The sequence below is a fragment of the Hydra vulgaris genome, chromosome 05, assembly GCF_038396675.1.
Source record: "Hydra vulgaris chromosome 05, alternate assembly HydraT2T_AEP".
NCBI classification, from domain to species: Eukaryota; Metazoa; Cnidaria; class Hydrozoa; order Anthoathecata; family Hydridae; genus Hydra; species Hydra vulgaris.
The window spans coordinates 44,483,253-44,508,205 of NC_088924.1; the positions used below are offsets into that span (position 1 = coordinate 44,483,253).

Below are 24,953 nucleotides of genomic sequence, written 5' to 3' on the forward strand. Positions count from 1 at the left end.
TTTTTTTTTCTTTTCTATTATATACAGATTTCTTTTTTATTATATACAGATTTTTTTTTTTTTTTTTTTTTTTAACTTTATTAACTTAAGTACTTTATTGTATATATATATTTTTGTTACTTTCATTTATCATATTGTGACATTTGTCACAAAACCATTCTTTCTTTGTCTTCTTCGAAATGCTAACACACTTGAAATGAAACCGCTCTAAACAGCTTTTGCATTCAATATTTTCTCTTGATGCTGTAGTTAAATTACAGATAGGACAACACCATAAGGACAATTTCTTTCGTTGGGAAACTGTTTCGTTTAGCTTATTCCAAGCAACATCTGTTAAATATGGTTTTAAAACATCTATTGCTACAGCATCATTGATAAATGAAGAAGGTAGATTGTCAGGGTTTAATTGTAAATCATCCACATCTGCTTGCATTTCATGTGTAACATCTTGAACTTTTCCTTATATGAGAATACTACTGAGAAGAACTAAATGATAGAATCAGGTATGGAATATATACAAAATGATTTATTGATTGAACGTTGATAATCTTTTCGAATTAAAAAGACAATTCATATATAAATACTAACCCCTTATTTTCTCAGTCACACTTTTATCAGTATAAGATAAACACTTTCTTTTCCGTTTACATAAACCAATTGCTGTTTTTCTTTGAGTAGCCTTAGGCCTTCCTCGTGAATGAATCTTTGAAGGAAACTTAAGGTCTTTTATATTGATGGAGTGAACATTAAAATAATTATGTAAACTTCCACATGCCTAAAAGATTTATTTATGCTTTCAACATCATGCTTTAAATTTTTTAAAGTTTTATTAAATTTATCTACCCTTATTAAACTTTTATTTGATAATATAAAATTTACTGTTTCAAAAATTTAGCACAAGTTTTGGAATTTTTTGAAAGTTTCAAAAAAATAACTTTTCTTTTAAAAACAATAAACATGGTAAAAGAGTGCAAGCATCAATCAATAATAAAATAAATAGTAATACCAAATCTGTTGAAAGAGAAACAAACAATCAAAGTAAAACAAAACAAAAATTTCAGTATATATTAAAAAAGTACTTACTCGATGATCAAATACTAAATAAAAATTTTTTTACCTTATCAATTGCATGATTGTGCTCATTAATAACTTTGGTAACACAGAGCTGTTCTCCATCTTCACTAACACCAATGCAAATAGTAAACGGACATTTAATGTTATATGTGCTAACAATCAATGATAAAAATAAAGTTAACATCCTTTGTTAAACTAAATCAGATTTTATGAAGTAAAACAGCTAAATTATCGTTAGCAAAAAAGACTGAAGAAAAAATAAATTAAAATATCGTTAGCAAAAAAGACTGAAGAAAAAATAAATTAAAATATCGTTAGCAAAAAAGACTGAAGAAAAAATAAATTAAAATATCGTTAGCAAAAAAGACTGAAGAAAAAATAAATTAAAAAATTTTCGAGACTTTAACTACAATCTTTTTTTATTTTTTATTTTCTTATACAAATTTAAATAAAATACTCATTTTCAGACGTACCTTTGATTTGGAAGAATACCTTTTGATCTTGACTTAAACTGGCGCCCACCATGATAACAACAATACGTTAGATAATAATATTTTAATTCTTTATTGATATAGCGCTTTAATCCTTTTTTGATTGCTAAATCAATGGTTCGACTGTCTCGAACATATAATGATAAAAAATACGATCGTTCATACTCTAGTATTGCCTGCTTAAGCTCGCTGAAACTATTAAATACACTACCAACATCCATTCTTGATACAAATATGGTATGTTATAAAAAATATTTATAGCACTAACAATTTTCAAATGCGGACGTCTTGAAAAATAACAAATAGTTACGTATTAGCTAGAACCCAGACTAGCCGGTACTATAGCAGCTGGCGCTAGAAATCCAGCAGCCGGTACCGTAGCCACTGCCTTAGTTTTTTGCGCGTTTAATGATAACTTGTTAGCACTGAACCATGTTTTAAGATTTTGAAGTTCAAAGTTGACTTTATCAAAGAGGTCATTGATAGAGGTAGATGAATAGAACAGATTGGTATCATCTGCAAACATTATACAATCGAGATTTGTAGAGGCTTTAGGAAGACCGTTAATGTAGATAAGGAATAATAAAGGTGCAGGAATAGATCCCTGGGGGACACCGCATTTGATTTATAATAACTCCGTATTAGTGATACCGTCTATAATAACACATTGTTGCCTGTTATTTAAATAATTAGTGAACCATTTATTAGTTTGATTTTTTATACCGTATTTTCTCATTTTTCGAGCAGAATTTTATGGTTGACAGTATCGAAAGCTTTTGTAAGATCGATAAAAACTCCCAATACAAATTTTCCTTTATCAAATGACGAGCTAATGTTGTCCATTAGGTCTAAGGTTGCATGTTCCGTAGAATGATTAGTTTGAAAGCCGTATTGACATTCACTTAGAATTTTATTGTCTGCTAAATATTTATGAAGTCGGTTGTACATTATTCTTTTCAGGAGTTTGGAAAACACTGGAAGAATTGAGATAGGTCTATAATTGGTTAGCAATGCCGTGTCTCCGGTTTTAAATACAGGTAAAATCTTCGCAATTTTTAATTTGTTCGGAACAACTCCAGTTCTAATTGATGACTTGAAAAAATTTAAATAAATGATCTGCTACAATGGATAAAATATCATATACTGCATTGCTGCAATGTCATCGAAGCCCGGAGCTTTGTTCTTTCTGATTGATTTTTTTGCTTCTTCAAATGCTTCACCCTAACCCTAACCCTGATGTAAGCATAGTCAATCTTAAATTTTATTGAAACAATTGTTAAAAAATGCGCATTTGATCGCAAGCCACACTAAAATTAAAATTCTTTATTTACGTTCTATAAAAATTTCAACATAAACTTTTATTTAGCCAACAACACACCACCCACCCCCCTTCTTGTTAATTAGGTCTGGACTAAAATTCCCACCCCTCTTCCTTTTATTACCCACTCCCACCCTCTCCCTCCCATCTTTGTATTAAGCACCTGAGAGTTCTGCATTATTAATTATCGTTTACAAAACTCAAAACATGAACTTTTTCTACCACATTTGACTCTTGTTGATTAAAATAAATTTTAAAAATGAATTAAAAGAATTAAATGATTAAAGTGAAATTAATATGATATTAATATAAAATAAATATAAAAATAATTTTTACATGTTTTGCTACCTTTAACTTTTTTCCTCTAAGCAGCTGACTTGTTTGCCATTGGATTTTGGTTAGGAGAGGCAACAACAATTAAAATGCATACCAGAATAATTTTATTTGCTGCTTTTATAGCTAGAACTTACTTCAAACGTTTCATTAAAAGGTTGGTACTCTAACCACTGCACGGTACATTTTAAAATAATTACCACGAATTTCTAGATTATAATGCTTGCATCTATAAAAATTCAGTTGATCATCAGTTATGTGGCTTGTTTTTACTTTATTGAAATATAAAAAAATTAATGGCTTTTTTAATGGTAATTATTGTTCAAATGTTTTGGTAACTGTTACTCCGAGAATATTATAAATGGAACATTCTGTTTGCACTGATTTTAAAAGTTATTCATCCACTGGAGAAATTTTTATTTGCATGGTTAATCATTTCACTGACTGTTCCCTACTGTGAACAGACTACTAAATCAATTCATTATATCTTCAGTACTCAGTGACACATATTCAATTGAGGAATTTAGTGCCCAGAGTATCGACCAAATAAGTAACAGTAAATAGTTAATTATAAAGTAGTTAACTATAAATTAAAGTATAACAATAAGTTTTACTCTTAAGTATATTTTCATGCACAATATTTTTTCTATTATAATTATTTAATTATAATTTAAGTGAGATCCAAAGAACATTTTTTTTTTACCCGAAAAAAGCAATGTACATATTATTTCTAATAATATGTACATTGCTTTTAATAAAATGAAATTATTTGCTTATAATAAAATGAAATTATTTTTGTTTTTAAAATGTGATAAATAAAACAAAGCGCAATTTAAGCGATCGTGAAGCGTTCGGCCAAGAGATCGCGATTGCTTTAAATACTCTCATAATCGCTGATTTAACGATTATGAAAGTATTTGAAGCAATCGCGATCTGCACTTTTTCATACTTTTGTGTTAATGTTTATATCAACAAATGTTTCGTCAATAGCCTGGTTAGACTAATATTACCTACGTTTATTTGTTTGTCAGTTCGGACAAAGCCATTTTTGAAATTTACGCGTGTTACTTTCGGACCACGGACGTTAATATTTGTCGGAGTAAATTTCGCGGTCTTCTAAATAAGAGTTAATTCGCCACTTGTAATATTGATGTTTGAATTAATAAAACTAAAACTTTTTAATAATTTTTGTTCAAGAATTATTTAAAAATTAACAGTTTTAATTTTTATATAAAATTATAAATTAATATCAATAAATATAATGTATTATAATGTAAAACATAATGCATTTTCTAATTATATATTTAATGTTCGAGTGGGAGGGGGGGGGATGTCTTACGAGTTTTCCTGACTTAAGAAGGTAAAAAAAAGGTGCTCAAACTCTCTAATTTGCCGACTAGAGATAAGTCCCATCTTGCCAACTGTATCTAAAAAAAAGGTTCCAATTTGCCGAGTTAGGGTGCAAAAAGGTTCCACTTTGGTGACTAATGGTGCAAATATTTGTTAAATGGAGGTGTCACACACCCCTTCCCCACATTCCCCTTCGCGCCGGCCTTTTATGTAGAGTATTATGTATAAAATATTAAATTTTCAATTATTTATTTATTTGTTTATATTTAATACTAAATATTTATAGTTTTCAAATTTAATATTTAGTTTTTATTCAGATTTTTCACTTAATGATGATGACAAAAAGTTATTCATTTAATGTTTCTATGAAAGTCAATCTTCATTTACTGATAAAATAAAATCTATCGTTGATAAGCGAGAAAGTTCTATTAGCAATGGAAAAACTTCTTACGAAACTTCTTCAGGTATTTATTTCGTAAATCACTTCATAAAATCTGGAAGAAAATTACTTTTTCTAAGAGTTGATAAAAATATTTTAACAGACAAAGAAAAAAATCTTTTAACTCAATCTTCAACTCAGTTTTACGGTTTATTCTTTCGTTTCCCGATTAAACTCGAAGGATGGAAACCGAAAGATAAAATTGAAGTGTTTAGGGATATTTACCTTATATAATTTGATAACAAAAAAAGATTTTGAAGAAATTTTACTTCTATGGATTAATGTTTGTGAATCATTACATCTTTACCTTCACGAAGATATCGATTTCATTGAAGATATTTCTAAATGGATTCATTGTTCGAATATCAAGAAGTTGTTGATCAACTACCGTGGAAAATTTTTTCGTAACCTCGATGAATTAAAAGACTTTATAACACAAAAAAATGTTTAGCATGTTTAATATATAAAATTAAAACAACTGTTACAAAATAGTAAATAAAGTATTTAATGTATTATTTTATAATTAAACATGTTTTAAAATGTACAAATTATTTATGGTATATTAAATTTAGTATTTAAAAATTTCTTATCTTTATTATTAAAATATCATATAATTCGTTTTAAAGTCGGGGGTTTTTGAAAGGAGCCGAAGGCGTTAAAAAAACTGTCAGCTCGGCTCCTTTTAGTTTAAATTTTTCATTTAATTTATTCACTGCGTAGTAGATTTCTGAAATGGCCTTCCATCCGTTCTATGTATATGGGCATACCGTTCCATCCTTAGTATCTGGGAATCAGCTAGGCAGATCGTTCCGCTGTGGTATCTGGAGATATCACACGTCCCACCCGTGGGAATTTCTAGATCCCACGGGTGGGAAGTGTAAGATCTGGAAATCAGCTGGTAACAGTATTACTAGTTTTACTAAAAATATATTTTTTCATACATAAAACAAGAAATCTTAATTTTTTGAAAATATTTAGCGTTAAAAATATTTAATATTAAAAATATTTAACGTTGGGACGAAAAAATTAGAAGCCGGAACCATAAGTTCAGAAAAAATTGGAGCGTAAACCACATTTTTTTTCTGGATCCCCATCCTAAATTGTACTATATAATTAGTTAAATTTTCTACATCTTTTTTCAATATTTACCATAAAAGAGGGCAAAACAAAAAACAATGAAAAGAAGTCTGTTAACCACAAGTAAACTTACTTTAAAGGATTTTAATAGTAAGCTCGGTAAAAGTAAAGTAGGGAAGAGTGGTCAGTGCCCCAAGGGGCACTACTGAACACGGGGCACAGTTGAACAAAGACATAAAAATCAACACAATTCATTCATCTATGCCTAACTGCGGACGTTACACAGTGTTACGTTGATCATGCTAGCATTTAATTAAATTCGGATAAATATTCTTCGATGTGAAGCTTGGTGTAAACAAACTGAGACTATTACTTTTCAATTCATATACAATAACAATTTCTGGTAAGTTTGCCGATATATTACTTATATAATACTTTTGAATTTTATCTGTAGATTTGTAACTCGCGTACTTAGAAAGTGCAACTGTGCTTGATGATTTTGGCACATTATTTACGCATGGTCATGTCAGTAGACCGCTACAGTGTGGGACACTACTGAAAAAAAATAATGGGGCACAACTGAACGTGTTCAGGTGTGTCCCTTGGTTTGTTTGACATGCCCCCATAGGTCATGTTTGACTTTAAAATAGGCTTTCGCCCAATTAGGGCTACAATGCTGTTATTAATTCTTAGATATATATATATATATATACATATATATATATATATATATATATATATATGTATATATATATATATATATATATATATATATATATATATATATATATATATATATATATATATATGTATATATATATATATATATATATATATATATATATATATATATATATATATATATATATGTATATATGTCAAGCAAACAAGTAAAGATATATATATATATATATATATATCCTTACTTGTTTGCTTAACAATATATATATATATATATATATATATATATATATATATATATATATATATATATATATATATATATATATATATATATAAATATATATATATATGTATATATTTTATATATATATATAAATACGTATATATATATATATATATATATATATATATATATATATATATATATATATATATATATATATATATATATATATATATATATTGAATTGAAATCGGAAAAAAACACGAAAAACTAACAGTTCTATTTGTGTTAATAAGTCCCTGTGTAATAAGAAAACAAAATATTAAACAAAAGTTCACATCTAGAGGTAATCCACTGGTATTAAGGGTGGTAGCCCTCTTAGCAAATTGTTTGCTTCAAGATGGACTTCCTTCTTGAAGAAAATTGGCCAAAAATTGGCCAAGGAAACCATAGTGATTTGAGCAGAGCATTACATGTTTGGTGTGGAAAGTTATCATCTATGATCTCTTCTCTTACTACAAAAGTTGGTTTCTTAGAAGCAGAAAACAAAATGCAACAAAAAGAAATTGATTTACTTAAAAATAATAACAAAGCAAACATCACTTATCAAAATAATATTCACAGTGCTGACGTCTGGGCAGGTTTCATTAGTAAAGAAAAGGACATTGCTGCCAAAAAGAAAAATGCTGCTTTGTTTGCTAAAATTTCAAAAGAAAACAACGAAAAAAATAGAATTTTAAATAATATTATTATAAGTGGTCTTACTGAGTCAGTAAATTTGGATGATGATAATAAAGCAATTGATGAAATTCTTACTATCTTAAAAGTGTCTTGTGACGATGTAAAAGTTAAAAAAAGACTTAAAAAGAAAAATGCCTCTCCTCTTACTTCTTCTATCTCTAGTGACATGGACAACAAATTTATTTATGTGCCCCCACGTCCTCCTTTGGTTTTAATTGAATTTAAGAATTATGAAAAACGTCAATCGGCTTTGGCTAATGCAAGAGAACTTAAACATATTCATGGTTTTACAAAAGTTTACGTTCGACCAGATCAAACTGAAAATGAAAGAATAGCTCTCTCTAAACTTCATGCTGAATGTAGAATTAGAAACAATGCTCTTCCAAATTCTTTTGATGATCCGCCAGGGAGGCGACTCAATTGGGGTACAAGAGATGGAAAAAAAGGATTTTGGTCTGTGCGATCTGGTTCAATTCGATGGATCGAACACAAAGAATAGAACATCTAACCCTAACATTTATAGCCCTCCACCTTTTTCATCTAGTTACTCTTTATTTGAACTTAAATGTCTTTATTTTAATCCAACATCTTTGGATAATAAATGGGATGAATTCCAAGCTAGAATTGCATCACTAGATTACCCGCACATCATTGCAGTTACAGAAACATGGTTCACCGCGACATCTTTAACAAATCTAGAAAATTACACTGTGTATCTTCGAAACAGGACAACTCGTGGAGGAGGTGTAGCCATTTACGTTAGAAAAGACATTCATTCATATGAATGTGAGTTCAGTGATAAACAGATGGGTGAGCAAATATGGTGTCAGGTTTCAATTGGAAATGATGTTTTGCTAATTGGTTGTATTTATCGCCAACCATTCACACTATATGAGTCTGATTTACAAATCAACAAGTCAATCAAACGTGCTAAAGCTCTGATTGATAATGGTAAATTTACAAGTGTTCTCCTAGTTGGTGATTTTATTCATAGTGATATTAGCTGGTGTAATTTGGGCGGAAAATGTAAATATGGCAAACAATCTAGTCAAATTTTTTTAGATACTATAAATGATTGCTTCCTATCTCAGTTTGTCACAGAACCAACGTTTATCAATAACACACTTGACCTGGTGCTCTCTGATGACCCTGATCGTATTTATAACGTTACGATTGGTCCTCCACTTGGTTGTACACAAAAAAATCATTTCCATAATTCACTTTTATGGGATTTTAGACTTAAAACATCGACCAAAACAATTAGTCATCACAAAGTGAATTACATCTATGATAAAGGTGACTATAATGCCATCAGTGAGGGTCTAAAAATGATTGATTGGCCAAAATTATTTACAAATAAATCAGCAGATGAAAGCTTTGAACTATTTAAAGACATTTACATTTCATTGGTTGAACATCACATTCCTAAATACAATATGTCCTTTAGTTTGAAAAAACGTGATCCAAAATGGTTTAATTCTACTATTAAAGCAGCGACTAAAGAAAAATTTAGACTATTTATGAAGCTACGCTGTTCTTCAAGGAAATTGAAGGATTATATTAGAGTCTTATATAACAAACAAAATCGCCTGGTCAAAAAGCTTGTTGCTGATGCTGTACTAAAGTTCGAGAATGAAGTCATTTCTGCTTGTAAGTCTTGCCCAAAAAAGTTTTACTCTTATATAAATAGCCAAAAGTCTTGTAAAAGTGAAATTCTATCTCTTTTTGATCACAATGGAGTGCAGTTAGTAGATAAAATGTCTATTGCAAGCTGCTTAAATAATCAATTTTTTAAAGCATTTTCATCACCTGACACTTACTCCCAAGCGCCAAATTTTCCTCGAAGAACTGAAATTGTTTGTTCTCCAGTTTCAAGCTCCATATTCAGTTGTTGCAATATTGAAAAACTTTTATTCGCGCTTGACTCTTCGAAAGGCACTGGCAACGATGGAATCCATCCTAGAGTGCTAAAAAGTTGCTCCAAAGAAATCAGTGTGCCTCTCTCTCTCTTATTTATCAAGTCGTTTGATTCTGGACAAGTACCGTCTGGGTGGAAACTTGCTAATATAACGCCAATATTCAAAAAGGGTCAGCGTACTGATCCTGGAAATTACAGGCCTATTTCCCTCACCTCTGCAGTTGGAAAATTAATGGAGAAAATAATGCGTGATGTCATGACTGAACACCTAGTTAAGCATAACCTGTTATCTCGGCATCAACACGGTTTTGTCAAATCTAAATCGTGCATCACCAATCTTCTTGAAGTACTGGATATCATTACCGAAGCCTTAAGTGACAACTGTGCTGCATTGCTCATCTTGTTAGATTTTACCAAAGCTTTCGATCGTGTGTCACATTCTCTGCTTTATCGCAAACTGGCTGGCTATGGTTTTGGCAAAAATATTCTTGCCTGGCTCAAGGACTTTCTTGAAAATAGGAAGCAGCGTGTCGTTCTGGGAAATTTTGCATCTGAATGGATGGATGTCCAGAGTGGTGTTCCTCAAGGATCGGTCATAGGACCTCTTCTATTTTTGCTTTTTATTAATGACATGCCAGAATTAGTCAAAAACAGTTGCAAACTATTTGCTGATGATAGCCAGTTGGTTGTCAAAATAAAAACAGTTACAGACTTGGGGTTTGTTCAAAAAGACATTGATATTTTATGTGATTGGTCAAGACTTTGGTGCATGGAATTTAGCATAAATAAATGCAAGGTTCTAAAGTTTCATGGTGGTTCCACAGACATTGATATCCCCTTTACAATGGTGAATAATAATGGCAGTCACATTCCTCTTGAAGATGTATCCGTTGAGAGAACATTGGGCGTTTTAATAAACAATAAACTCAAATGGTCAGAACAAATTAGTCATGCCATTCTTAAAGCTAACTCTGTACTTGGCCTACTCAGAAGAACTTTTAAAAAATGGAATCCTAGTATGTTTGTGAAGCTCTATACAGCATATGTAAGACCGATATTGGAATACTGTGCACCAATTTGGTGCCCTTTTCTTCTAAAAGACATTAAAAAATTAGAATTAGTCCAACGTAGAGCTACTAAACTTGTTCCACAATTGCGCAACTTGAAATACGAGAAACGATTAGCAAATCTGGGTCTCAGCACATTAGCTGAACGTAGAACAAGAGGAGATGTAATCCAATTTTTTAAAATTTATAAAAAACTAAATGTTGTTAACTGGCAACAGAAGACAAACCAAGCAAGTGCTCTATTATGTGATGGACCTGCAGGTCATCTTCGTGGTGCCAAGCATAAAATTGAACGAGAATTAACGAAAAACACTCAAAGACATAATTTCTTTATAAACCGAGTGGTGTCATCATGGAACACTTTGCCTGCTTCGGTAGTTGCTTCAAATTCAGTTAACGAGTTCAAAAACAATTACGACAAATGGAACCGTTCTCTCTCACGTCGGTCTACTATAGTCGGGTCACGTTAGTTACTCGACTCATAAAAGTCTAACTTCTATTGTAGAATTTTTACTATAACTATAATATATTATATATATATCTTTACTTGTTTGCTTGACATATATATATGTTATATATATACATATATATATATATATATATATATATATATATATATATATATATATATATATATATATATATATATATATATATATATATATTTATACATATATATATATATATATATATATATATATATATTTATACATATATATATATTTATACATATATATATATTTATACATGTATATATATATATTTATACATATATATATATATATATATATATATATATATATATATATATATTTATATATATATATATATATATATATATATATATATATTTATATATATTTATATATATATATATATATATATATATATATATATATATATATATATATATATATATATATATATATATATATATATATATATATATATATATATATATATATATATATATATATAGGGAAGGGTGGGGTAATGTGGGTCTACGGGGTAATCTGGGTCTAATTCATATTTATCTGTTATATTGATAATGGCTTTAAGTATAAAGTTGTAATTTTTACCACGTTGTTATAACATATTAGGCTAACTAATTTTAAAATATAACCTTGCTATGATGTTAGAAACGGCATTTTTTTAGCTAAAATGCTAGATACATAAACCAAGTCATTTTTTCCTCCGTTTTTAAACTTCAGAGAAAATATATTCAAATAAGGCGTAAACGTATGAAAAATGGTTATTTTGAAAGTAAAGTTACTATATTTTAAGGAAAGTATACCTGTAAGACACTAACGCACATGGTTTGTTTAAAATTTGAAATATAATCAGGTGGGGTAAAGTGGGTCTATGTATATAAAATATTATGATATTAGGTACGTGGACTGATTTTTTTAAATTGAGCATATACTAGAATGTTATATATCCTTCGAAAGCCTTTCAATACAGTATTTTAATGGTGAAAAAATTATTAAAAACGAACAATTTTAAAAAAAGTTATGACGTTTTTAGCAGCAAATTTTCGATATATGGATTTATTGAACAAACCGGTTCCAAAATTTTTTTTTTTTTCACTGAAATTGTTATAACTTTGTCAAATCTTATCCAAATGCCTATAACTTGGTATCAAAAGTTAGATGTAATATTAGGTTACAAGTTTACATAACTCTATAGATAAAAGGGGTGTCTAGAGGGCCAGAGGGGGTACCGGAAAACCATAGTAACCTTAAAAAAATACAAGTTTTTCACACGAAAGAGTGTTTTTCTGATAAAATATGTTATCTTTATACATACTCTAAAATGTATATATAAAGACTTAATATATCATAGTTTCAATTCAATTTGCCTAAACAAAGAAATAATATATAATAATTTATTAGAAATTAATAACATTATAAATAATGTAAAAAAATGTACTAAATTATATAAACCAAAAAAATTTCAAATAGTTTCAAAATCTTATACCTTCTATAAACAAGTAACGGTTTCAAGAAACTAGTATTTCAACATCAATAATGCAAATATAGTTTTTAGGAACTTAAAACATAAGGTAAACTAATTTAAAATCAAATAACTATTAACAAAGTCAAACAAACAGTTTAAATAAACTAAAACAAGAATAGTAAATAAGTATGCAAAATACTCTTCAGATTTATCAACATTTGAAATATTCTATATTCTATAATCATTAACATATACAAGCTGATACAAACTTACCAGTGATAGGCTGTGTAGATTTGACTTAAAATAACAAAAAAATTTTACACAAAATAATTTGAAATTGTCAACTGTAAGTTACAAATTTAACAATTGTCAAAGCTGTTCTGCTTTAAAATGTAATATAACACAATTAAATATAAAACAACTTAGTATAAAACAATTTAATATAAAATTTAATATAAACAATTAATTGTGAAAGTGATAGACTGAATAATATTAATATTTAATAATATTAATAATTAATATGGACAACGTATTAATCAATGATAGCTTAAAAAATGTTAACGAGAGTAAAAATTTCGTTCTACTGCACTTTAAGGGATAACACAATACTAATGCATTAAATAGTGTATATAAATAGAAACATAAATTCAATAATCTTTCAGAAACTTTTCTTAATCATAAATTTACCAGCAGAAGGTTGTGCACATGGAACTAAAGATAAAAAAAGTTTTTATAAAAATTTTCAACTGATAAGAAAGGAGTGTACATGTTTGCAAATAGTTTTTTAAACTTACTAGTCATAGTAGTCGCTGAATATACAACTAATGATTTCAAAGTTGTAATTAAAAATAAATACTTTAATTGCCAAGATATGCATAGACATATTGAAAAGTAAAAATTTGTAAACATACCACTTAAAAAAATCTACAAAAGCCAGGTAGGATCTAAACAAGAAATAAATATTAGACATGCTTGTATAATGATTTAAACACTAATCCTCAGATAAAGAAGTATATAATCCAAATATAATAAAAGACAATAATAATGATATCTTTTGTTATATTTTAAAAACACTAGAAAGTTTTTTTGTTAAGATTAAACTAATGAAGTATGAAATATTTTTATTTATATGTGATATCTTAATAAAATTGTCTACTGATACTAACAGTTAACAATCAATTCAATACACTTGTTATAACACTAATTAAACTAATTGCTTATAATTATTTTTCGCTGGAATTTGGCATGTGCATAGAAAATGCATGAAATAAACTATTTTAATAATAAAAAAAGCGAAATCTACATTTCTTCGACCACAAGTTCATAAGAGAACATCAACCTAATATTCAGGAGCAAATTATCCCATAAAATATTTAGTAACCATGCATAAAAATCCTTAAAAAATCAAGATTAGCTTTTCTTCTTTCCAAAAAGTATCTATGTGTATATATGTTTCTAAAAAGAAACTCCACAAAACTACGTCTGTCTCACGCTGCTTAAAAAAGAGTTAAAAAAACGAGAACTAAAATTTTAGCATAAAAATCGGTTCCGTAAATCGCGATTTCCACGTACCTATATGATATGTAATTATATTATCGAAGTTGTTGTTAGTAACATTATAAACCTATTAGTTTCATCAGACCTAACTACTTTTGTGTTAATAATTCTTTAGAACTATTAAACACTTGTTTGAAGTTTATATCTTTGAAGTTTATATTAAGAAACATGTGTATTTATTTGTATGAAACAATACCTAGGTCAAATAAAATATTATATAAGACCTATATTAGGTACGCGGAAATCGCTATTTACGGAACCGATTTTTATGCTAAAATTTTGGTTCTCATTTTTTTAACACTTTTTTAGGCAGCGTGGGACAGACGTGTTTTTGTAGAATTTTTTTTTAGAAACATATATACACATAGATACTTTTTTTGAAAGAAGAAGAGCTAATCTTGATTTTTCAAGACTTTTATGTATGGTTACTGAACTTTTTTATGGATTATTTTGCTCCTGAATATTTGGTTGATGTTCACACATGAAATTGCAGTAGAAGAAATGTCGATCCCCCTTTTTTTATTATTAAAATAGTTTTCTACATGCATTTATTATTCACTTGCCAAATTTCAACGAAAAAAAAATACCAGCAAATAGTTTAATTTGTTTTAGATTAAGTTTACCCCTTTTTTTAGGTAGTTCTAAGCAAACGTTACTTTGTGGTGATTCTTATTAGAAACATATATGAACCTGGACTATTTTTAAAAAACGAAAGGTTAATCTTGATTTTTTTATAACTATAATGTATGGTTAGCATACTTTTTTATGGATTATTTTTTCGAAAATTTTGCATGAAAATTTAGTTGATGTTCGCACATAAAATTGCAGTCGTAAAAATGTCGATCCCCCTTTTTTTATTAATAAAATAATTTTCTACATGCATTTCCTATTCACATGCCAATTTTCAACGAAAAATAAATACCAGCAAATAGTTTAATTAGTGTAGAACTTTTGGTGCCTATTTTCGTTTTTTTGTTGTTGTTTTTTTCGGTAAGCGAAATACGGGGGCGGATAAGGAGGGGAGGGGGCGACTCTACAAAAATTATTGCAATTTTGTATTATGTTGATTTTTATTATTAGATTAAAATTAAAGTGCAAAATATAAATAAAAGTGTTTTTAATTCTCTAACAGATTAAAGTTAATTTCTTTTATTTCATAATAATATTATAGTTAACTTATGTTTGAAACAAAAAATAATGATAAATGTAAAAACTTATTGTTTTCTTAGGTTACATATAAAAGAATGTTTCAGATAAAGACTCTTGCTTTTGAATGGATTGTTAAGTGATAGTATCAGTTGACAATTTTATTAACACACCATATATAAATAAGTATACAAATCAGATTCTTCATTGGTTTATTCCTAACAAAAAATTTGTTAGTGTTTTTCAACTATAATAAAAGATATTGTTGTTATTATCTTTTTTTACTTCGATTGTATACTTCTATAACTGGACTATTATTTAAATCATTATACTAGCATGCCTTATGTTTACTTATTGTTTAGACTCTACTAAATATTATGCTTATTTTTAAGATTTCATAAGTATAAATACCATCGTTTATGTATAACTACAACCAAATTAACATAATTTATATATAAACAAAGTATGCATAATAAATACCATTGTACCATTATAAACCAAAGTATATACATTCCTAATGTTAGCGTATTGTTTAATAAATATATATTTTTATATTTTTACTGTTATATTTTGATTGTTTATTTTCATTTTATTAATAAGGTTGTATCTTACACAGAACTGATTTGACGATTGTTACTTTTGAAATTTTACAATTTTTTTGTTATCTTTAGTCCAATCTACACAGTCTACCACTGGTAAATTTGTATAGGATAATTTTTAGTATTGATTATAAAATTAAAAATACAATCAGCAACGAGTGGTAAGTTTAACAATTGTTACTTTTTAATATGTATGCATTTTTCGACATTTGCAAATTTGTTTTTTATTACAACTTTGTTAGCCTTGAGATACATCTTCAGCTGCTACAATTGGTAAGTTTAAAAAAGCTATTATTTTCTAATCTGTTTATGCATGATGTATGCGTAAAACAATTATTTCTAATATGTGTATGCCTTTCTTATCAATAGCAAATAAAATTTATTTTATTACAACTTATTTTTTCATTTAGTTTCACAACCTTCTCTATAATCAGCACAACCTTCTGCTAGTAAAATTATGATTTAATTATTTTTCTGAATGATTATTGAATTCATAATATTTCTATTTACATACACTATTTAATACATTTTTATTATGTTATCCATCAAAGTGCAGTAGAAGTAAAATTAAGAGTAGTATTTAAATTTTTACTTTGATTAACATTTTTAAAAAATATAGTTGATTGTCTTTCATTTTGTTTGTTCAGCCAATGACTTTCACAAATAGTTGGTTTATATTAAATGTTACATAATACCATTCACAAAAATGAGCGACTGCTAGTCGGTCCAGGGTGCTGATACATGTATCTTTGATAGACACCATATGTAAGATCTAATGACATTGAATTGTAAATAAATTAGTACTGAATGGTATTATGTAACATTTAATATAAACCAACTACTTGTGAAAATAACTCATCTATTTACAATTCAATGTCATTAGATCTTACATATGGTGTCTATCAGAGATACATGTATCAGCACCCTAGACCGACTAGCAGTCGCTCATTTTTGTGATGGGTCCGGTTAGGAGGGAGAGACGGGGAATCATTTAGCTGGACCTATCATCCCCTAACAGGGGTGCTAGGAGCTACAGCAGAAGAAAACTGTTGTGAAGAAGTTTGCAAGCGAAGACAGCATGGTAGCAGCTTTGTGGTTAATGGTGGCATACACAATCATTAGGCACCACCATTCTTGTTTTTTTATAAAAAACTTATATTACATATAAGTTTTTTATAAAATCATCAAGTTTGTTTTCCATTTTGTCTCAATTTTTTCAAACATTTGAATTATTTATTTAAAATTTTTTTTACCCAAAATAATTTAAAAATGAAGCATTGACAAGTGTAATAGTTTTAATAAAATATTTTGTATGTTTTCAATGTGATTAAAAGTTGTAGTATAAAAAGTAGTCAAGTTGTACCTATAAATAGTTATAAACTTTTAGATACGATCAGGACTTTCTGAGGATTTCAAAGCCCATATTAAATACAGTGTTAAATTTATGTGTAATATTTTATTGAGTTGATAAATATGAAAAGTCTTTTTTTTAGGGTGGATACTCCAAACTGCATTTTGTAATGTGATAAGATTTGTAAAGTTATGTCTTTATTTTATTTAAAAGCAATTTAAAAACGTTTTTAAATTTCTGTTGACATTTTTTTCAAGTTTGAATATGAAAGGAATATGAAAAAAAAAGGGGGGGGGGGCGTTAGTTGTGGCACACACCCCTTTCCTAACTATTGTAGTAAAATAAACTTGTATACTAATTTCTTATTTTCAATAAACTCAATTTAAAATCTTTTTTCAAATCTCTTTACAAATTTTTTTTTAGGTTGGAAGACTAAAGAAGATGGGGGTGGGGGGGGGGGAGGAGTTAGGCGTGGCACATATCCCACCCCTAATGCCAATTTATACACCACTTGTAAGCGCTGTAGAGTAAGAAAGTATAATTTATACTTTTGAACACAAAATATAATCAGTGTTTTTAAAATTAAAGTATTTATAATACTTTAATTTTAAAGTAAAGAATGTAACATTTCACTATGAGGGTGTTAAAACGTAACGAAAACATCCACCCTTTAATATGAGATAGACCACTAATATTTGAAAATGGAATGGAAGCAAATTAGAACACATTTTTGTGTATAAAGATAAAAAAATTTATCTAAAAAAACAATCTTTGAGATGAAAAACTTGTATTTTTTAAGGCTTACAATAGTGTGCCGAACCCTCTCTGGCCCTCTAGACACCTCCTATATCTATAGACTAATATAAACTTGTAGCCTACTCTTACATCTATCTTTTGATACCAAGTTATAGGCATTTGGATAAGATTTGACAAAGTTATAACAATTTCAGTGAAAAAAATAATAATTTTGGAACCAGTTTATTAAATAATTCCATATTTCTAAAATTTGCTACTAAAAACGTCATAACTTTTTTTTGAATTGTTCGTTTTTAATAATTTTTTCATCTTTAAAATACTGTATTGAAGGGCTTTCTAATGATATATAACATTCTAGTATATCCTCAATTTAAAAATTTCAGTCCACGTACCTACCTATATGGTGTTAAAATACTTTTTGGTGATATTTTATGATTTATGCTAATTTATTTCACTAAAAGTTTAACAGATTTTTCATAAATATTACTTTAGAAAGTATTTAAAAAATGCCAAGATGTTATAATAAAAAAATGAAACCCAAGTACAATGCTGATAGTTTGGAAAGAGCAATTGTGTTAGTATGTGAGAAAAAAAGTACTATTTATCATGCTGCTAAAGAATGTTCTGTTCCTAAAGAAACATTGAGACGAAGAATAAAACAACAAGAATTTAATGCAAACAAACGTGAAAGTCGAAAAAATGTGCTGAGTGATAATGATGAAACTATGATTGTAGCTGCAGCGCAGTATTGTCAAAGATATGGTCTTCCATTAGATTCTCTTGACATTTGTAATTTAGTTGGTCAATTTTGCACAACAATGAGGATGAAAACTCCTTTTAAAAATGGAATTCCTGGAAAAGATTGGATAATTTCATTTAAGAAGCGTCATTTTGATAAACTTCGATTACGCAAACCTGAAATACTTACATTTTCAAGAGCTAAAAGTTTAACACATGAAGTTGTAGATAAATTTTTTACTATTTTATCTGATGTGATTCATAATAATAACATTGTACCAAGTAGTATATACAATCTTGACGAGACTGGGCTTTCCACAAATCACTTAACGAAGAGAGTATTTGTACATCCAAAAAGCAAAGATGCTTATGAATTGGCTGGTTCTTCTGGTAAAGCTATGTACTCTGTGCTGTTCTGCGTGTCTGCAGATGGAAGATATCTTCCACCATTTGTTGTTTTTAAGGGAGAAGGCTATCTGTATTCTAAATGGGTAGAAAATGGACCACCAGGATGTGCTTTTGGGGCAACAGCAAGTGGATGGATGCAAGACTTTCTATTTGAAAACTGGTATTTTACTAGAATTTTATAATTTTCATTTTTTTATTTTAATTTTTTTTCTTTCCTTTTTTTTATTAATGTATTTACACTGAATAGCCTTTGATGCTCTTGAAGGCGTTACAAATGATTCAATAGAAGTAAATACGTTCTTTATTTAGGTTTGTCGAGCACTTCATACCATTTGTTGACCAAGATCAAAAACCAATACTCCTGCTTTATGACGGTCATGGAAGTCATTTAACATATGGTACTATAAAAGCAGCCATGGACAACGATATCCAAATTATTTGTCTTCCACCAAATTGCTCACATGCATTACAACCGTTAGATGTCTTTGGACCATTAAAGAATGAGTGGAGAAAAATTTTAAAGCGGTTTGCAAGAGAAACACAACAAAAAAATATTGATAAGACAGCTTTTACAGGATTATTGAAACAATTGTGTCAGAGACTCTCTCCAGCAAATGCTATAGCAGGATTTCGTGGTTCAGGTATCTCACCATTAAGTAAAGAAAAGATGGAAAGAAGAATAACAGGTATTGACTTTCTCAATCAATCACCTGAACGTTATAGCCCTAAATCTCCAAGAATACAAACACCGAGATCAGCTATGCGAGAGGCTTTAAGGTCAATCATATGTCTTAATGTATCTGCAGAAACAGCAGCAATAATTGAACAACAAAAACAAAAAAGGAAGAGAGTACAAGCAAAATGTGGAGAACTTCTTACAAATGAGAAAGTCAAACGACGGTTACTTGAGGAACAAAAAGTCAGAGAGGAAAAAAACAAAGTTAAAAAAAAATTTACAAAAAAAACTATTACCTTTACTGAAGTATCAAAGAAATACCCAAAAAGATCTAAGAAGTGCCCAAAATAGCAGGAATTTTACCATAAAAGTGCAATCATCAAAAAAATAGTTATTTCTTATAAAACACTTTATTAAAACATGATTTCTGTTTTAAATCACCATTTTTTTACTTTTATTTGATCAAGTTTTTAATTTTTATTGTTGTGCTGTGTATGTATGCACTTTTTTTTTTAAAAAAAAACAACTTAAAACTACTTTTTAAAATAAAACCTTGTATATATACTATAAAAAAGGGGCGTACATATAGAATGTATGTCAGATTTTTCATAAGCAGCAGTATTTTAAACCAGAACTACCAATATTTTATGTAGACCCACATTACCCCACTACGTGGGGTAATGTGGGTCTATATAGGCATCTTCGAATAAAGGCTCCCCTGACATATTGATTGTATTTTAAGTAATAGTTTTTTGTTAAATTTGTTTAGTAGGATGTCTAATCATGATTTTAAGACATCATTTGTCAGAAAGCCGATACCTAAACATTGTTTTTTTAACTCAAAGTCAGAAATAGGTAAAAATAGGCTCAGATTACCCCACCTTACCCTATATATATATATATATATATATATATATATATATAATTTTGTTTGTATTAAACTTCGGAGTAAAGTTACAAGTAGAAAAATTTTAGTAAATGAAATTTAACAATTTTTGTTCAGCCGTGCCCCACTCTCCCCTAAAGTTTGGTAAAATATCTGAATTTTTATAACTGATTTTTAATAAAAAGTTATAAAAAGAGTTAATTGTTAAAGTAATCAGTAGTTATTAATAGCATTAATAGTTATTTTTACTTTTTTTATTGTGATTCTGTGCATAAGCTCAAAATCGCAAGAAAAAAAAAGTAAAGTCGCAGCATCCTTAAAAGAAACACTTGTTTAGGAAAAAATTGCCTTTATTGGAACACTTTAGGAATAAATATTTATTAACTAAAGATGGCTTAACTATGAAAACAATAATGACTTGATTAATACAAACAGGCAACACTTTTATACTTCTAACGGGTGATGCGGAAGTTATCGGAAAAAATAAAAACGTCAATAACTTATTTATAAATAAAAAAACAAACTATTATATTTTTTTTAAATAAAGCATTTATCTTTTAATAAAAATATACTATTTTTTATATGAAAAAACAGCACCATCTGCAATTGATCTCAATTTTGCTCTGACGCCTTTCATATGCGACTGTAAAAAGTTTAAATCAATTTCTTGTAGTTTTAGTTTAATGCGATCAATCAAAACTTGCTCTGTTGAAGCTTGCCAATCTCCTTCGTAAACCTTCTGTGCCAAATGTCCCCAAAAATTTTCAACTGGTTGTGCTTGAGGCACATTTAGGGGATTGGATTCTTTATCAACGTAATAGACATATTGGTCCATCCAATTTAGAGAATCTTTATAATAATGAGAACTTGCTAAATCTGTCCAAAATAAATAGTTAAAGTCTCCATGATACTTGTGAATAAATGGAAGAAGTCGTTTTTCTAAACATTCATTAATATAGATTGATGAATTGATCGCTACAGCCTTGTAAGTGCGAAACAATGGCACGGACATACCACGGTTAGATATGGCTATCCACATTAATAATTTTTTTGGAAATTTCTTTTTTCCTATAAAACGAACACTTTCTGGGCATGTCTTTTTGTTGTTTGTGTAGTATCCAGAATTTCTAGGCATGATGTCCCCTGCAAAACAAAAGTATTTTTCGTCATTGATGACTAGAAGCGAATTTGTGTTATAGAGTTGGTTAACTAGTTTCCTGCTTCTTTTCTTTGTCTTTATTTGTTGTTCTATAGTGTATTTTGGAGTCTTTTTGGAGTCACGTTTTTTATATTTAATATTCATTTTTTTAACTGACGACCAATTGTCCATTGATTTACACCGAATTTAATACCTACTTTTCTCTGACTGACCCCTTTTCGATTGTTGACAAGTCTCGTTAATTCGGCTTTCTTTTCTCTATTCCAGGATGTCAGACGACCAGGGTACTTTCTATCAGAAAACGATTGAACAGTTTCAAGTCTTTTTAGGTTATCATATATTTTACTTCGAGCAAATCCTTCCTTTTCAAAATGAATTACGATTTTTTTATATTAGGTTTGTTTACAAAAAACATTTTTAGTCGCTTTCGAAAAGATTCTCGTTCAGCTGCATTTAACCTCATTTTACCACAAAAACTGATTATTATGCTCAAATAATAATCAGTTTTTGTGATAAAATCAAAGATAAACCCCCAAAACTAATTATTATGGTCAAATAATGAAATTAGGATTTGTCCGATAACTTCCGCATCACCCGTTAACCATAATTTGACTTTTTGCATAATTTGACTTTCTGCACTGTTATTGGAAATAAATTTGCTTTTGTAATGATACCATTTCGTTCCAATCAAGGCAACTGGTTCCCAAATTGAAATACTTAGTAATTAAATACTTTGATTACTTAATCAGAACAGGTTGTTTTTTAAAAAAAAATACTTAGTAAAATCAACAAGAATTGATTAAAAATGATTTTTATCTTACAGTAAAAAAAACAGTTCGTTCAAAACTTACGATGGGATTAACATTACCCTGTCAAACTGAAAGTCTTCAAACAAAAGTTCCCATCGAGTTCAACACAAAAAACCGCATAACCTATAGCAGAATAGTTTACCCAGCACAATCAATATAAGCGAACACAAAATTAGATCACCAAAAAAAAATGACGCGAAAAAACTTTAAACCAATGGTGCACATGCATTTTTTGAGGAATAACTTTCAAAATGTTTCAGAACGAAAAAAATATCGCATATTACTAAAAAAAAATGCAAAAACATAGCCATTATTCATTTTTTTCAAAAATAAATGCAAGTGTTCCGTTTAAGGCGCTATTTTCGGCAACTCTCCCCCACATAAGATTTCTTTTCTTTTTTTATACTTTTTTTATTTAGCTTTATACAAGTTTGTTTTAACTACTAAGTCTAAAATTTAACTACTAATTCTAAAATTTTTAATGTTTATATGTTGGTGTTATAGAATACTTGTAATTTAGAAGAAAATAATTTTAGAACAAATTTATAAGTAGTGTGTAAAAAAACATTCTTATCCTTATACTTTTTAAAAGTAGAGAGTATAAGAATGATTATTGTAGAAGGGTATATTCATACCCTTGATACAATAATCAATTATCATTGTGCAAGGGTATATATATATATATATATATATATATATATATATATATATATAATATATATATATATATATATATATATATATATATATATACATATATATATATATATATATATATATATATATATATATATATATATATATATATATATATATATATATATATATATATATATATATATATATATATGTATATATATATATATCAGATAAGTATAGAAGGGTAAGAATGCACAATGATAGTTGATTTATATGTATACAGTCAGAGAAATAAGTATCCGAACAAAACATTTTATTGTGAAAAATAAACTTTGTCAGGTTATTTCAGAAAAACATATGTTTTTGATAAATACTTTTATAATTATTCTAAAAGCAAATTTAATAACGATTTTATGTTGCAAAAAATCAATCAACGGTAATTAACTTGCGTTGCTAAAATTTAACGAATTCCGAAGGAGTGTTAAAACTTCAATGAAAAATAATTATCCGAACATGTTGTTTTGTAAACGATGTTTTGAAATTGATTATTAAAAAAAGTTTTTAAACCAATGGTTTTAGAAATATTGTTGTTTTACAACGAGTAATTTTTAATAATTGACTGATACTTTTTTAAGTTCATTTGATTTACCATTGATATCATCAAGTATGGGAGTTAAAATCAAGGAATGGTCCCAAGCTCAGCGCAATTTGGTTATTGACTTATTCAAGCAAGGTAAAACGTTTAGGTCGATAAATAAAGCGACTGGAATGGCATTAGGAACCATCAGCGATCTGATTAAAAAGTATAATATGTTTGGATATGTGCAAAATCAGCCCAGATTCGGAGCAAAGCGTAAAACAACATCAAGAATAGATCGACAAATTGTCAAGATGGTGCAAAAAAACCGTTTTTTATCAGCACCAAAAGTGTCAAGCCTCCTTGAGAAAGATTTTGGGTTAAAAGTGAGCTCATGTACTATTCGAAATCGATTGAAAGAAAGTGAATTCAAAGCAAGAGTTCCACGCAAGAAACCATTCTTTTCAAAAATCCATTGAAAACGAAAACTTGTATTTGCTAAAAAATATGTAAATATATGGATATCATTCTGAAGGAAAGTTTTGTGGATGGACGAGTCAAAATTTAATCTTGTGAAGTCCGATGGAGCTCAAAAAATATGGAGAAAAAAAGGTTAAGCATTCACACTCAGTTGTTTTTGAGGCACAGTAAAATTTAGTGGAGGTAATGTTATGGTATAGGGATCAATGGCTTGGAATGGAACAGGAAAACTATGGACTCTGAGGGAATTATGGACTCTGAGGTTTATATTAACATTCTCAATAAAAATCTTTAGGCTTCAACTTAAAAATTGTGATAAGGAAAATATTTTATCTTCCAACAAGACAATGACCCTAAGCATATGTCAAAGGAAGCAAAAGAGTTTTTTTTATCTAAAAGCAAATTGAGTTACTTAAATGGCCAGCGCAAAGTCCAGATCTCAATCTAATTGAACATCTCTGGGCTATTCTGGATAAAAAATGTGGCACACGATGTCTAAAA

General features: G+C 28.5%; 4 protein-coding genes across 4 annotated transcripts; 2 read left to right on the forward strand and 2 right to left on the reverse strand.

The window, feature by feature from the left end:
- Positions 1–56: 56 nt before the first annotated feature.
- On the reverse strand, positions 57–1,950 carry LOC136080073 (uncharacterized). The gene is made up of 4 exons (XM_065796686.1): positions 1,548–1,950; positions 1,118–1,226; positions 589–775; positions 57–486 (listed from the first exon to the last, which is right to left on the reverse strand). The coding sequence occupies exons 1-4, from the start codon at positions 1,784–1,786 to the stop codon at positions 461–463; spliced, it is 561 nt and encodes a 186-aa protein (XP_065652758.1). The 5' UTR covers positions 1,787–1,950; the 3' UTR covers positions 57–460.
- Positions 1,951–18,610: 16,660 nt separating this feature from the next.
- LOC136080410 (uncharacterized) lies at positions 18,611–20,253 on the forward strand. Its single transcript, XM_065797029.1, has 2 exons — positions 18,611–19,386; positions 19,536–20,253. Exons 1-2 carry the CDS (start codon positions 18,611–18,613, stop codon positions 20,251–20,253), a joined length of 1,494 nt encoding a protein of 497 aa, XP_065653101.1.
- Positions 20,254–21,359: 1,106 nt separating this feature from the next.
- On the reverse strand, positions 21,360–21,923 carry LOC136080411 (uncharacterized). The gene has a single exon (XM_065797030.1). It carries the CDS (start codon positions 21,921–21,923, stop codon positions 21,360–21,362), a length of 564 nt encoding a protein of 187 aa, XP_065653102.1.
- Positions 21,924–24,061: 2,138 nt separating this feature from the next.
- On the forward strand, positions 24,062–24,451 carry LOC136080412 (uncharacterized). Its single transcript, XM_065797031.1, has one exon. It carries the CDS (start codon positions 24,062–24,064, stop codon positions 24,449–24,451), a length of 390 nt encoding a protein of 129 aa, XP_065653103.1.
- The last annotated feature ends 502 nt before the right edge of the window (positions 24,452–24,953 follow it).